The following is a 13,384-nucleotide window of genomic DNA, read 5'->3' on the forward strand; positions in this document are numbered from 1 at the left end:
GAGGCCAACGTGACTCCTGGCTCCCGGCTCAGATTTCCAGGTTCTTCAGGATAAAAGGCAAGGAGGCTTTGCAGAGAGAAGGGGGCCAGGTCAGTGCCACGGCCAGCCAGGGAGCTGGTCCCAGGACTGGTTGGGAGTGGCAGGCTTTGCCTCTTTGCCCTTTATCCTAGAGAACCTGGAAACCTGAAGTCTCTGTACCTTCCGCCCACGTTTCCCCTCACTTGACTCTGCTATCATCGTGTTGCTGCCTTTCTGACCGAACATCCTCATCTGCTAGGCTGTGGAACTGGCTCCCATGCCCGTGCGCCGTCTCCGCGGTGTTCCGTCTGTCCGTGTCTGTGGGACGTGGTCTGTGAGCTGCCCGGGTCCTCTGTGTTTGCAGTTGTTGTGCCTGTGTGCTCAGATGGCCCCTGGGGCTGCATCTGTCCTTCCTCGATAGGAAGCTCCCCAGGCCTGTCCTCGTCTGGATTTGCTGCTCCGCCCAGCTGTGTCCCTCTCACCTCCCAAACCAGGGCCGCAGCAGGGGCCACCACAGAAACCAGACCAGAATCAAAACTACGTTTGCAGAAAGGCAGGAAACTTTATTGAATTATCTTTTCTTTTGGGTAGAGAAGTTGAGAATCCCAAGCGTAGCCAGGTCAGGGAGGAGGGAGATCCAGCGAGAAGAGAAGAGATGGGAGGCCCATTCTCAAGAACTAGGGAAGAGTCAGGACCGGGGTCCTGAGGACAGAGGGACTGAACCTGGGGTCCAGCACACCCTCCTCTCTCCTTCGGGGAACTGTCAGCTCTCTCCTCCTCCAGGTGCTGAAGACAGAGGGAGGCGATGCCAGGCAGATTTAAGGCCTACGGACATCAGAAGTGCGGCGACCGGAGGTGGTGGTGACAGAGGCACTGGCAGTGGTGGTAACAGAGGTGCTACGGGGGCTGACGTTTCCTGGGAAACAGGAGACAGGACATGCTCAGGCTGGAGATGACCCACCTGCGGCCGGGGCAGGGCCCCCCAGGTGGGCTCACAAACTCCTCATTAGACAGGTGGTGCATGGGTAGGATTCTTTATTGACCCCAAAGGTGGCTCTTGCCAAGACAGCCCAACAGCTCTATGGGGCAGAGCCATCAATTTTGAAAGGAAAATTGATGAGGAAATGACCACTTCCATCCCAGCTCTCCTGCTCCCTACACTGGAGATCCCAGCACCGGCTCCCTCCCTCCCAGCCAGCTCCCACCCACAGCTGGTGGTAAACAGGAGCCTAATTGCACCTCACCCGTCCCAGTCCGTGGAGCTGTTCCCTTACCTGCTGAGGGGAAGCCAATCATCCTGGAAGAGAGGAGAGGGGCCGCCATGAGCAGAGGGTAACCGAGGGCAGGTGCTTACCTGTTCCTCTGGGGGAGTGCCTTGGGTTATTATCTGGAGCCCCTGGGCTGGACTCTAGTGCCTCCAAGCTGCGCCCCAACTCAAGGGGCAGCAGCAGCAGATGCCTGCCAGGACTGTCTGTCTGCCTGTCCTGTCTGTGTATGTGTCTGTCTGAGAGGGCTCAAGGGGAGATATTATTGGCCCCAAGATCAGGATGCTTGTCCCTCCTCTGGATTATCCAAACCCCCAACCCTCCACCGGAGCCCTGAGACCACAAGGGTGGCTTGATCTCTCTGCAAGGGGTCTAAAGGCAGTTGAAGCACCATAGTAATGCTTTGTTCAGGTGAGCTGAATCCAAGCTCCTATTTTTTCAATATCAGATGTTCCCTCCATGGTCCCTATTCCCTCCAGTCTAACTCAGAGGCCCGAATTAGAAAGCACCAAGGAAATGTCCCCATAAACTCAAACAGGGAGGGGTCTCCTCCTGACATGAGGACACTGATCTCTAAGACCCTGCCTGCTCTGACACCCACGGGTCCTGTGGTCACTATCCTAAGAAAGCGGCTGGAGAGGCCGGGCATGGTGGCTTACACCTGTCATCCCAGCACTTTGGGAGGCCAAGGTGGGCGGATCACAAGGTCAGGAGTTTGAGACCAGCCTGGCCAACATGAAACCCTGTCTCTACTAGAAATACAAAAATATTAGCTGGATATGGTGGCATGTGCCTATAGTCCCAGCTACTGGGGAGGCTGAGGCAGGAGAATCACTTGAACCCAGGAGGCAGAGGTTGCAGTGAGCCGAGATTGCCCGACTGCTCTCCAGCCCGAGTAGCAGAGTGAGACTCCGTCTCAAAGAAAAAAAAATAAAGAGCCTGGAGAGGACCTACTTGGCGTCCTGGCCCTCGAGCAGGCTGCGGTAGGTGGCGATCTCCTGCTCCAGCCGCGTCTTGATGTCCAGCAGCATCTTGTACTCCTGGTTCTGGCACTCCATCTCACTGCGGAGCTGGCTCAGCTGCGCCTCGATGCTGCTGATGAGCCCCTGGATCTGCTGCAGCTGCAGGGCGTAGCGGCACTCCGTCTCCGCCACCGAGTTCTCCAGCCCGGCTTTCTGGTGGAGCAACAGAGAAGATGTTACGTGGGGAGCCAGGCCCGGGGGATATCTAGAGGTGGTGGCCACCAGGCAGGAGGTGGCAGGCGTACCATGCTCAGCTGGGACTGCAGCTCGATCTCCAGGCCCTGGAGCGTGCGCCTGAGCTCCGTGATCTCCGTCTTGCTGGTCTGAATCATGGCAGTGTTGGTAGACACCTCCTTGGTAAGCTCTGCACTCTGAAATGCAAGCAGGAAGAAGGTAATGGGGAAGTTCAGCTCAAACAGCCTGACCAAGGGGCTGTATCCGCCCAGCTCCCCTGGCCATGTGGGGTGAGAGGGCCAGGTACCTTGGCGTGGAACCATTCCTCAGCGTCCCGGCGGTTCTTCTCTGCCATGGCCTCGTACTGCTCCCTCATCTCTGCCAGCACACGGGTCAGGTCAATGCCTGGGGTGGCGTCCATCTCCACGTTGACCTGGCCGACCACCTGGTTGCTGAATTCCTTCATCTCCTGTGGGGATGGGAAAGGAAGATGTGTGAGGCTCCTCATCCTCCCTATCCTTGGCTCTGAGTGCTGGCAGAGTGGTCTGGGAAGGGTTCCCAGGGCCCACAGTGGAGGGCTGTGCCCGGCTGCAGGGGAGGGTTCCTCCTTCTCACTGGAGTGGTTCAGCCCAGGGCAGCCAGCAGTCCCCGCTCACCTCCTCGTGGTTCTTCTTCATGTAGGCCAGCTCCTCATTCAGGCTCTCGATCTGCATCTCCAGGTCAGTCTTAGACAGGCTGAGCTCATCCAGCACCCGGCGCAGGCCATTGATGTCGGCCTCCACACTCTGGCGCAGGGCCAGCTCGTTCTCATACCTGAAATAGTAAAAAAAATAAAATGTTTTTCTGGAAAAGCAAGACATAAATGATATTAAACTATCCCCCTACCCCTGCACTGGACTCTGATACTTCTCCTAGACCTTCACTCCTGGGACGCTCCAATGTCATTAGCCAGATGAGCATTTGTCTAAACCAGGCGTCCCCACACTACGGCCCCCGCAGGCCGCATGCAGCCCCCTGAGGTCATTTATCCGGCCCCCCGCCGCACTTCAGGAAGGGGCACCTCTTTCATCGGTGGTCATTGAGAGGAGCACAGTATGTGGCAGCCCTCCAACGGTCTGAGGGACAGTGAACTGGCGCCCTGTGTAAAAAGTCTGGGGATGCCTGGTCTAAACTAAGAGGCTGCTGAGAAAGGAGAGGGAGGGAAGAAACTCACTTGAGCCTGAAGTCGTCCGCAGCCAGCCTGGCGTTGTCAATCTCCAGGATGACCCGGTTGTTTTCAATGGTGGCAGTCAGGATCTACAAAATGCAAAAGAAGGTAACCTGTAGGGCATGTGTGTCCAGTCTGTTGGCTTCCCTGGGCCACACTGAAGAAGAATTGTCTTGGGCCACACATAAAATATGCTAACACTAACAATAGCTGATGGGCTAAAAAAAATTTTTTTTAATTTAAAAAAATTTCAAGACTCATAATGTTTTCAGAAAGATTACACATTTGTGTTGGGCCTCAATCAAAGCCGTTCTGGGCCGCATGCAGCCCAGGTTGGACAAGCTTGCTCTAGGGAGGTCCACGTGCTTGAGGAGGCGGCTGGGAAAACATGGGCAGGACCTGGTTCCCAGGGGGCTCCGCCTCTAACTTGAGCTGGGACAAGGCATTTCCCTCTGGGCCTCCATTGCTCTTCTGTAAAGTGAGGGGTGAGGCTGCATTCCCTCCAATTGCTCCTATTGCTTGAACATTCGATGTCTGAGCACCCTGGGAAAGACGCAGGGGGTGCATTTCTGAGGAATGACCTGCTGAGAACATCTTTGGTTCGTCCTGTCTCCGCAGCCTGGGACTAGCACCTTCCCCAGGCCACTGTCTTGAGAGCCCTCCCCTGAAAGTCAGGAGGGACTCAGATTGGTGCTGCATGTCTCCCAATCACGTTGCAGGAGCTGACCTCCCAGCTGAGTGGAGGGGAAATCCGACGAATATTCCCTTCCATTTGAATTTCTTGTCTAAACATTTATATTCCAAAGCACTGAAAGCCTAGTCCATATGGCCGGGACTCAGCCCAGGCTGGTGGATTTCTGCTCCAGCAGGCTGGTATCACAGCATAACAGGCAGGGTTCAACAGAGGGCACGCAGGCTGAGCACTGCCTAAGCCTCTGCCTCTCTCCCCGACTTAGCCATCACCAGTTAAGAATATCAGTTTGCATGGGTCCCCTGCAAAGTAAACAATTATTCCCAGGGCAATGAATGAACATGTCTCTCTTTCTCTGTTGATTTCACTCATTCTTAGTGGCTTTTAAACCTGTCATGTTTCCAAATAGCTCAGTGGGTTGGGATTATAGAGATCGAGTCACAAATAATATAACTGTCTGAAAAGCAGTAAAAAAAAAATGACATGAGTAATAACAACAAGAAAAATGAAAAATGAGAGAAAAGGCATTTGGGGAGCTGTGGCATGAGAAAGTCCATCGGGGTGGAGACTCTTGGTGGTAAAAGATCAGGCTTTTCACCCAGCAAGAAGGCTGTGAATTTCGCCAACACCTGGTCCCCTGCGACACTGAGGGACCTCCATGGCCTTGGAGGCTCTGCCCTGCATGGGGGTGCCCTCCTCAGCTTCCAAGGGCTCACCTTTTCCCGGAGCTCTTCAATGGTCTTGTAGTAGGCGCTGTAGTCCCGCTCGGGGCTGGATGGGCTCTGCTTCAGGTGCCAGTCACGGATCTTCACCTCCAGGTCAGTGTTGGCCTCCTCCAGAGCACGCACCTTCTCCAGGTAGGAAGCCAGGCGGTCATTGAGGTTCTGCATGGTTATCTTCTCATTGCCAGTGAGGAGGCCGCCATCGCCAGCACAAAAGTCACCAAAACCACCAGCAAAACCCCCACCAAAGCCGCCTCCAAGGCCACCTCCGTAGCCACCTCCAAAGGCACTACCAGCCCCTCCACCAAAGCCACAGCTGATGCCGCCTCCATAGCCCCCGACCGAACCCCCGGAGACAAACCGAGTTGAGCAGGTAGAGACACCACGGCCTCCTCCCAGCTGGCAAGAGCCACCCCCGAAACCACCTCCATAGCTGGCGGAGGAGCTCTGCAGGCGGAGGCTCATGGTGAGAACAAGACTGAGAGCAGGGGCAGACAGAAGCTTGCTTGGCCTGGGCCGAGGACTGTGGCTTTTCCCCAGAGTGGACACCTTTTATACACCTCCACAGGGGCTGGACATCTTCTCTCCTCCCTTCCCCACCCTCTGACTTGGTGCCAACTGCACTTCTTTTTCCCACAAGCCCAGTTACCTCTGCTCTCTCCAGGGTGGGTTGTGCCTTTCGGGGGTGGCTTTTTTTTAATCCTTAACAAAAGGAATGATTCAGAGGGGACAGCATTCTGCCTGAGACTGCCCTTTTGACAAGCGAATTCTGTTTCACCTCCACTTAAAGAGTTCACCCTGCAGGCTCTGAGCCCCACCCAGCATTAGAACGGGACCTGAGAGGCAAAGGCCTGCCAGGAGCCTCCGCAAGGGAAGTGGTGGCTGCAAAGCGGCTCTGTGCTGTGTCAGGTCACCGTAGCCCTCGACCTTCCTTTTTTCTATACCTACAACTTCTGTCTGGGATGTCCTGGATCCCTCTCAGTACTTCATCTACTCCAGGGGTCCCAGCAACTCTGAAGACAAACTTCACTTGGTCTGATCGAATCAACCGCCTTGAAAGTGTTTAGGCTGAGAACGCAATGGCCCCAAAGCATCAGAAAAAGTCACAGTGACAGAGACCTTCGGGGATCTTAGGGACCGTCAGACGCAGCTGAGAAAACTCAGGCACGGAAAGAGGAAGTGGCCCTATCCATTATCACAGCGAATATTCTCAGAGCCCTCACCCTAGGTGGGAACTGGGTGAAGGTACTTCACACTCATCATCTCATTTAACCTTCACAGCACCTCAGGAGGAGGTGCCTACTCTTACATTTTGCACATGAGGAAAATGAACCTTAAGGGCAGAATGAGGACTGAAATCCAAGTCCGGTTCTGTCTGGCACTAAGGTGCATTTTTTAGGTATATCTTTCATACAGTAAAATGTATAGATCACATGTCCAGCTTGATGTCCTTTGACCCAGGCGTGAGCTGTGTAAACACCACCCAGAACATTCCCAGCATCCCATAAAGCTCCTTGCACCTTTTCCCAGTCCGTTACTTGACTCCACGCCCCTTATTCCACCACTCTTCCAACTTCTGTCCCCATAGACAAGCCCAGTGGTCCTCAGCTAGGAGCTGCTTTGCTCCCCAGGGGACATTTGACAATGTCTAGGAACACTTTGGTTGTCACAACTTGGGGGTACTTCTGGTAGCTAGAGACCAGGGATGCTGCTGAACATCCTATAGGGTGAAGAACAGTCCCCACGGCAAACAATTATCAGACCCACAATATCAATAGTGTTGAGGTTGAGATGCCCTGGGTCAGTCTGGCCCTCGGGTTTACTCACTCCATTACACTAGCTGCTTTAGGGGCAGGAAGACAGTCTTGTAATAACGTGAGCAGGGCCCTTTCTAGTATGCCAGTCACATGAGGTCTGTCCCAGCTTATGAGTGTTTGACCAAGAGGCCACATAAAAGGATGTGACCCAGGACCTGGGCCTAGGGTCTCAGCTTAGAATCTTGAGATGGAGCTGAGAAACTCAGGGACTAGGGAAGGACCCTGCCAGAGGCGGATTCCCCATTCAGGCTGGAAGAAAAGGCCCTCAGCTGGCATCTGTGAGGCTCAGATAGGAGGTCCTCCATTCCAGGGCTAACAATGGAGGACCCTGGACCCAGACTCCCAGGAACCCCCTCACCAAGGGTCCAGGGTTGCTGCAGACGGCATCTTGGAAATAGCTTTCTGGCTCACAATAGCCACGAGGGTCTGGATGATACGAGGCCAGGGGCTGGGTGGGGCGGCACAGGCATGAGGTTCTCCTGGAACCCCCTTCACTGATTCAGCAAGATCAGAAAGGAGAGATCTGAGTCAGGGCTTTCTGGCCCTTTGTTTTCTGGGGTAGAGAAGCGGGCCTTTGCTTCACGCACGGGTATCAGCAGGGACAGAGCCAGGGCATGTTGCCAGTGTTCTAACAGCCTGGCAAGGCCGGGGGTTTGGGCTGACCCCTGACCCTGCCCGGCCCTCCTGCCCAAGCTGATGGCTCAGCTCTCTCTCTGAAAAGGGGTGATTCAGCCCAAAGCAGGAGCTCTTGCTCTCCCGGTAGAGGATCAAAACTGACAAGAAGGTGATTAATGGAACCTGCCGGGCCTGGGGTGACAATGCCCCAAACCTCCCAGGGCTGACGAGCAGGTTCAGGCCAACGCCTCTTAGAGTACAATGCGGCAGATCCTCCAAAGCCCCAGTAACACAAACACGGAGTGGCCCGTAACATTCTTGCCTTCTCGGGGTCAGGGCACACCCCCTCCCCGCTGAGCAGGGACTTGTAATGCCTTGACACAGGAATGCCTTCCTCCAACCTGCAGTGAATCCCAGAGCCCTCTGGGAGGGAGCTGGGCAGAGATCCATTCAGGGATCCATCTTTCTTCTGATTTCTACCCAGCCCTAATAGAAGAAGGAGAGAGCGCTGGGGCTGAGGCACTGCTACCTCGTCTTAAGCTTTCTGCTTTGCTTTTCGGCAAAAACAAAAACAACAAAAAAAGAAACCCAATGACTCTAGTCTCCTCCCGGCAACCCTTCAAGGGAAGGAGCGGGAAACCTGAATGCATGAGCACCCCTGCAAGCAAGGCTGGGCTTAACACACTGTCGCGGAGTCTCACAACAACAGGAGAGGGTTGACATCAGCCCCATTTTATAGGTGAGACAACCAAGGTTCAGGGAGGGAAAGTCGCTTGTCCAAGGACACCAAGACAGCAAGATTTAGACCTGGCCTCTGACCCTCTCTACCCTGACGGCATCTCAGCAGCCTTGCTGTGAATTCAGATGTTTGATCTCTGCATGTTTCTAAAATACTTGTCATTCCTTGAGTAATAAGGGTGCTAGGGGCATCTTTGTTCCAATATTGAGTCTCTGAGCCCAGTTTCTGACATAGAACTTTTACTCCCCTAGAATCTCCTAGTGGAAGGAGCGTCTTCTCTTCTAATGAGGTGATTCTTAGTGGGCTCCGGATGGGGGCTGGTCACTGCAAAGACTTTCAGCCCACACCATCCCGGGTCCTCCCGGGTCCTACAGCAATGCGATGAAGCCTCCATACAAATCCTTGAACTGCGGGGTTCAGAGAGCTTCCGGGTTGGTGACCAAGAACACATCCATGTGCCACGAGGGTGCTGCACCCCAACTTCACAAGGACAGATGTTCCTGCTCTCAAGACGCCTCTGCACCTCACCCTGTGTATCTCTTTGTCTGGCTGTTCATTTTTAGCCTTTAAAATTCCCTTTGTCAGTAATTGACAACAATAAGTAAGTGCCCTGCTTTCCTGGGTTCTGTGAGCTGTGTGGCCAAATTATTCAAGGGGGTCATCACCCCCTTGTGATGATTTGTAGCCAAATCAGACAGACGTAGGTCCCCCGGGAACCTATTCTTTGCAGATGGCATCTGCAGTTGGCTGTGGGGACAGCCTTGCGGTACTGAGCCCTTAATCTATGGGGTCCGTGCTAATTATAGTTAGTGTCAGAATAGCATGGACTTGTAGGACACCCAGTTAGTATCAGAGAATTGTTTGGTATGGGGTCACAGAGCTGTCCTATGTTGGGTATGAGTATAGATAAGAAAAAGTAGGGCTTTTTTTTTCTATATTCACATTTTTATATAGGTTGAAAGATAACACTAGCTACCATTTATTGAAGCCTGTGTAATCTCATTCGGTCCTCAAAACCCCTCTTCTGTTTTTATTATACTCCTCTCTCGGGTGGGAAAGCTGCGGCCCAGAGAGGTTAAACACGTTGCTTAAACTCAAAAGTGCAATTGTGTCCACGGTAAATCCCTCCAGGCCAGTGCTGACATCATCCCCATCCAAGCAAGGGCATCTTCTGTGACCTTACTCTTTCTCGAGCCAACCTGTCACCCCAGGCTTGGCCAGTGGACCATCCTGCTTCCCACAGTAGCTAGGCCTGAGCAGCTGGTGGCCTGACGGGTTGGCCTGCCTACTGTCTGTCCCTAGTCTGAGCTCCAAAGCTTGGGGGCCCATGGGAGTGCTCATTCAGCACAAAATTGTTGTAGGAACTTTCTCATCCAACCCCCTAGTGTCACCTTTGGGGAAACTGAGGCCCAGAATGCCAAGGCTCAGAAGGCTGAGGCCCAGGAATAAGAAGAATCAGGGGGAAAAGTGCATGAATTTCCAGCTGTATCACCAGCCCATCGTGGGCCGTACATTGAAATGATTTCTAAGTTTCCTTCAACAAGTTGCCTTTCTGAGTCTCTGATTCTCAAAGATTTGTCCACAGTCATTAGGTTGTTTATCTGCAGAGGTGAGGCTTCAACCCTGTCCCCAGATTCTAATCTGGAATTCCTTGCTTGGATCAGGCACCTCTCTCCCTGGTCTCGGTGGGACCCAGGGTCCAGGACAACTGACCAAGCTCAAAAAGGGTCTCAAGGCTTCTCCACAGGGAAGAGGCCTGTCCTGAAAGGCAGCCCCTCCCCAGAGAATCACCCCAGGCGCTCTGGGCAACTCCCCCTCTTCAGAGATACCTGCTTGGCACAGCACCACTCAGAAGTCTTTCAAGGCTAAGCCTCAATGCCTTAGGCTCTTCTTGTATCTCTATAACACCCAACTTTTTTAAATCCCTTCTATGCCGCCCAGGCTTCTCAGACACCCAACGAGTTCATCAAGAGCTTTGGACAAGATAGACCTGAGTTTCAATCCTCCATCTGCCACCGACTCACTGTGTAATCTTGGGAAAGTCACTCAAGCTCTCAGTGCCTCAGTGGCCACCCCTGAAAACTGGACACAAGATGAGTTCATGTTCCAGGATCCTCAATACCTGAGACCCGGGAGGCATTGGGCGGGCAGGAGGCTGCTGTTGCCTCCCTTTTACACATGAGGAAATGCAAGCTCAGCACTGTTCAGCGACCTGTCAGGATTCCTCTGAGCCTCTACCCTGCAGGGACACACTGCTTAGCCCCCTTCTCTCTGGTCCCTACAGCCAGCATGGCACCCACGGCCACCAGGCAAATGAAAGGAGGTAGATTTCCTAGTTTATTTCTCCTACTCCATCTCAGTTCCCCGAGATGGGACCTTCGCTGAATATATCCCCAAATCCTGCTCCTGGCACAGGAAAGCTCAGGATGAATGCCTGAGATGCCATTTCGGGGAAATTTTGTCAGCTGGCTTTAGGTGAGGATTCGCAAACATGACTGGTGTCCAATGGGATTGCCCCAGCTCCAATTCAGGAAAGCCACAGGTGGTAATCGAAAAAAAAATCTCAGGAGAACAGCTGTCTGCTCCTTATGTCCCTCTATGCTGCCAGCTGCCCATGGAGGGATAGGTGACCACAAGGTGGGCACATGATCAGCGTACTGACGAATGTCTAAGGCAGGAAAAAACAAAGGAGAAGCAAGTTCACGCGTTAAACAAAGCTCTGTTTAGCACCTGCACTGAGAATTCAGCAGTGAAGAGAGTGAACACAGTCGATGCCATCACAGGTTCCCTTCTGAGGTCCCAAGATACAGATCGTCTCATAGAGACCCTCATGATCCTCTTGTCCAACCAGACTCCCAGTTGAAAAATGGGGAGACTGAGCCAGGTACAGTGACTCACGCCTGTAATCCCAGCACTTTGGGAGCCCGAGGCAGGTGGATCACCTGAGGTCAGGAGTTCGTGACCAGCCTGGGCAACATGTGAAACCTTGTCTCTACAAAAAAAAAAAAACACAAAAAATTAGCTGGATGTGGTGACGGATGCCTGTAATCCCAGCTACTTGGGAGGCTGAGGCAGGAGAATCACTTGAAACCGGGAGGCGGAGGTTGCAGTGAGCCATGATTGCCAACATTGCACTCTAGCCTGGACAACGAGAGTGAAACTCCATCTCAAAATAAAAATAAAATAAAATAAAAAACAGGGAAACTGAAACCCAGAGAGAGGCAGGGGCCAGCCACAGTCCTCAGGGAGATAGCGGCAAGCATGTCTCTTGCCTGATCTGGGAAACCCAGCCTGAGCAGAGGACACACCCAAGGCCCTAATCTCCGGTTGGAAAGCCGCCCTCTTTCTGTGGGGAGAAGGGAGAGGCATCACCCACTGCCTGCTTCTCTGATTGGCTGGAAACCAAGCCTGACCTCAGCCCAGGGCAGTCAGAAGGTGCACCCTCTCTGCCCAGAGACTATTTAAAGGCTCAGTAGGGCATGAGCCATCCCTGGGTGCGGGCATCTCACTCCAGGCTCAGGCTGGGGATGGGACTTGGCAAGCTCCCAGAAATTCTCTGACAGCCCCTCCAGGCATTCCAGGAGAGCAAAAATCGGTACTCCAGGGAGATAGGAGATTTTCCTCCTACCATCAAGCCAGAGTCTGGCCCGGAGAGGAGGCACGCTGGACAGACCTCTTGACAGAGGCCTCAAGGCCAGTGAGGCAGCAGCCAGGCCACCGGCTTTGACTGCCAGGGACCAAAAGAGGTGGGAAGGAGACTGGCTGTTCCCAGGACTTGAGGGATCTGGCAGCTAACGGGTTGGGTGTCAGGGTGAGCTTAAACCACAGCGTGAGAAACTAAGGTTAGATGCGAGGACAATCTTTCTGACACTGATGGACTGTATGGCATTTGGACATGCTGCCCACAGAGGTTAAAAAATGGGTTTCTGCCGGGCACAGTGGTTCACTCCTGCAATCCCAGCTACTCGGGAGGATGAGGCAGGAGGATCACTTGAGACCGGGAGCTGAGACCAGCCTGGGCAATGGAGCAAGACATGGCCTCTTAAAAAAGAGAGAGAAGGAGGGAGAGGCGGGTTTTAGATTTTTGGTTAGCACACCTCTTAAGAAAAGTGTTGCCGCTTCTGTCAACCCACGTCTTAAAGGGCAAAGCGAGGGGCTGGAATCAGAGCGACCAGTCCCAGACCCAGCTTCACCAGTTCCTGGCTTGTGACCTCATTCAAGTTACTAAACTTCTCCAGGCCTCAGTTTCCTCTTCTGAAACTGATGCTGAAGGCTGCTACTAACTGAAAGAGCTGTTGGAAGAGTTAATGAGACGCCATCCTGGAACCCAGAGCCCAGGGCTTGACTTATCGTAGACACTCAATAAATTCTGTTTCCTTCCTCCAGCCCCAGGGAAGTCTGGCCTCTGTGTGTTCTCAGGAGACAGATTCTTAACTAAATCTCCCCTAGAAAGAGCAGGTACCATTTTCTCTTCAGCCAAGGGTGTGTGGGGAAGGGGCTTTGCACAGCGAGACATACGAGGACCCTCTCAGAGGGCTTGACTCTTCCCTCAAAAGATCAGATTCTCCAAAGAGCAGAGCCACCTCTAGCCTGCTCTTCTCAGTGAGACCGAGAAACCGGTTCTCCCTCCTCACCCCCAATCTTCACCCCAAGGCCTGAGCCAGCCCAGCCTCTACACCCAGAGCTCTCCGCTTCCTCAATTCCTGCCCTGTGTTTGGGACTATCAATCCAGAAGCTCAGAGAAAACAGCCTGAGACCAGAGGCCACAAACAATGTGTGCAGGGATGCTACTGCTCTATCAGGACTAGGGCAGAGACACCGGGGACAGGGGAGCAGGAGCAGGATTTGGATTAAGGAGGGTAACAGGGGTCGATGTTGCTTTCAACTTAATCTTGGCAAAATCTAGGAGGGCTTCCGAGAGTCGTCATCTTTCCCCCTGGGCAATGTAAGTGCCTTTTGAGAAAAGGTGTCAGTTTCAAGTGCCTTTTGGGAGAAGGTGTCAGCTTCAAGTGCCTTTTGGGAAGAGGTGTCAGTCAAGATGGGAACTGGCTTGGCCACCCTGGAGGTCAGTTATGCCTGGCTAGAAAGGAGGGGAGATTGGAGCAGCACATGTG

The 13,384-nt window shown here is 53.3% G+C and overlaps 1 protein-coding gene across 1 annotated transcript; it reads right to left on the reverse strand.

Moving 5' to 3' along the window:
* Nucleotides 1–556: 556 nt before the first annotated feature.
* Nucleotides 557–5,626, reverse strand: KRT13 (keratin 13). The gene is made up of 8 exons (XM_003942783.4): nt 5,094–5,626; nt 3,693–3,775; nt 3,136–3,292; nt 2,787–2,948; nt 2,551–2,676; nt 2,238–2,458; nt 1,293–1,315; nt 557–934 (listed from the first exon to the last, which is right to left on the reverse strand). Exons 1-8 carry the CDS (start codon nt 5,562–5,564, stop codon nt 837–839), a joined length of 1,341 nt encoding a protein of 446 aa, XP_003942832.1. The 5' UTR covers nt 5,565–5,626; the 3' UTR covers nt 557–836.
* Nucleotides 5,627–13,384: the final 7,758 nt, after the last annotated feature.

This window comes from Saimiri boliviensis, chromosome 17 (genome assembly GCF_048565385.1).
Source record: "Saimiri boliviensis isolate mSaiBol1 chromosome 17, mSaiBol1.pri, whole genome shotgun sequence".
In the NCBI taxonomy this organism is placed as follows: Eukaryota; Metazoa; Chordata; class Mammalia; order Primates; family Cebidae; genus Saimiri; species Saimiri boliviensis.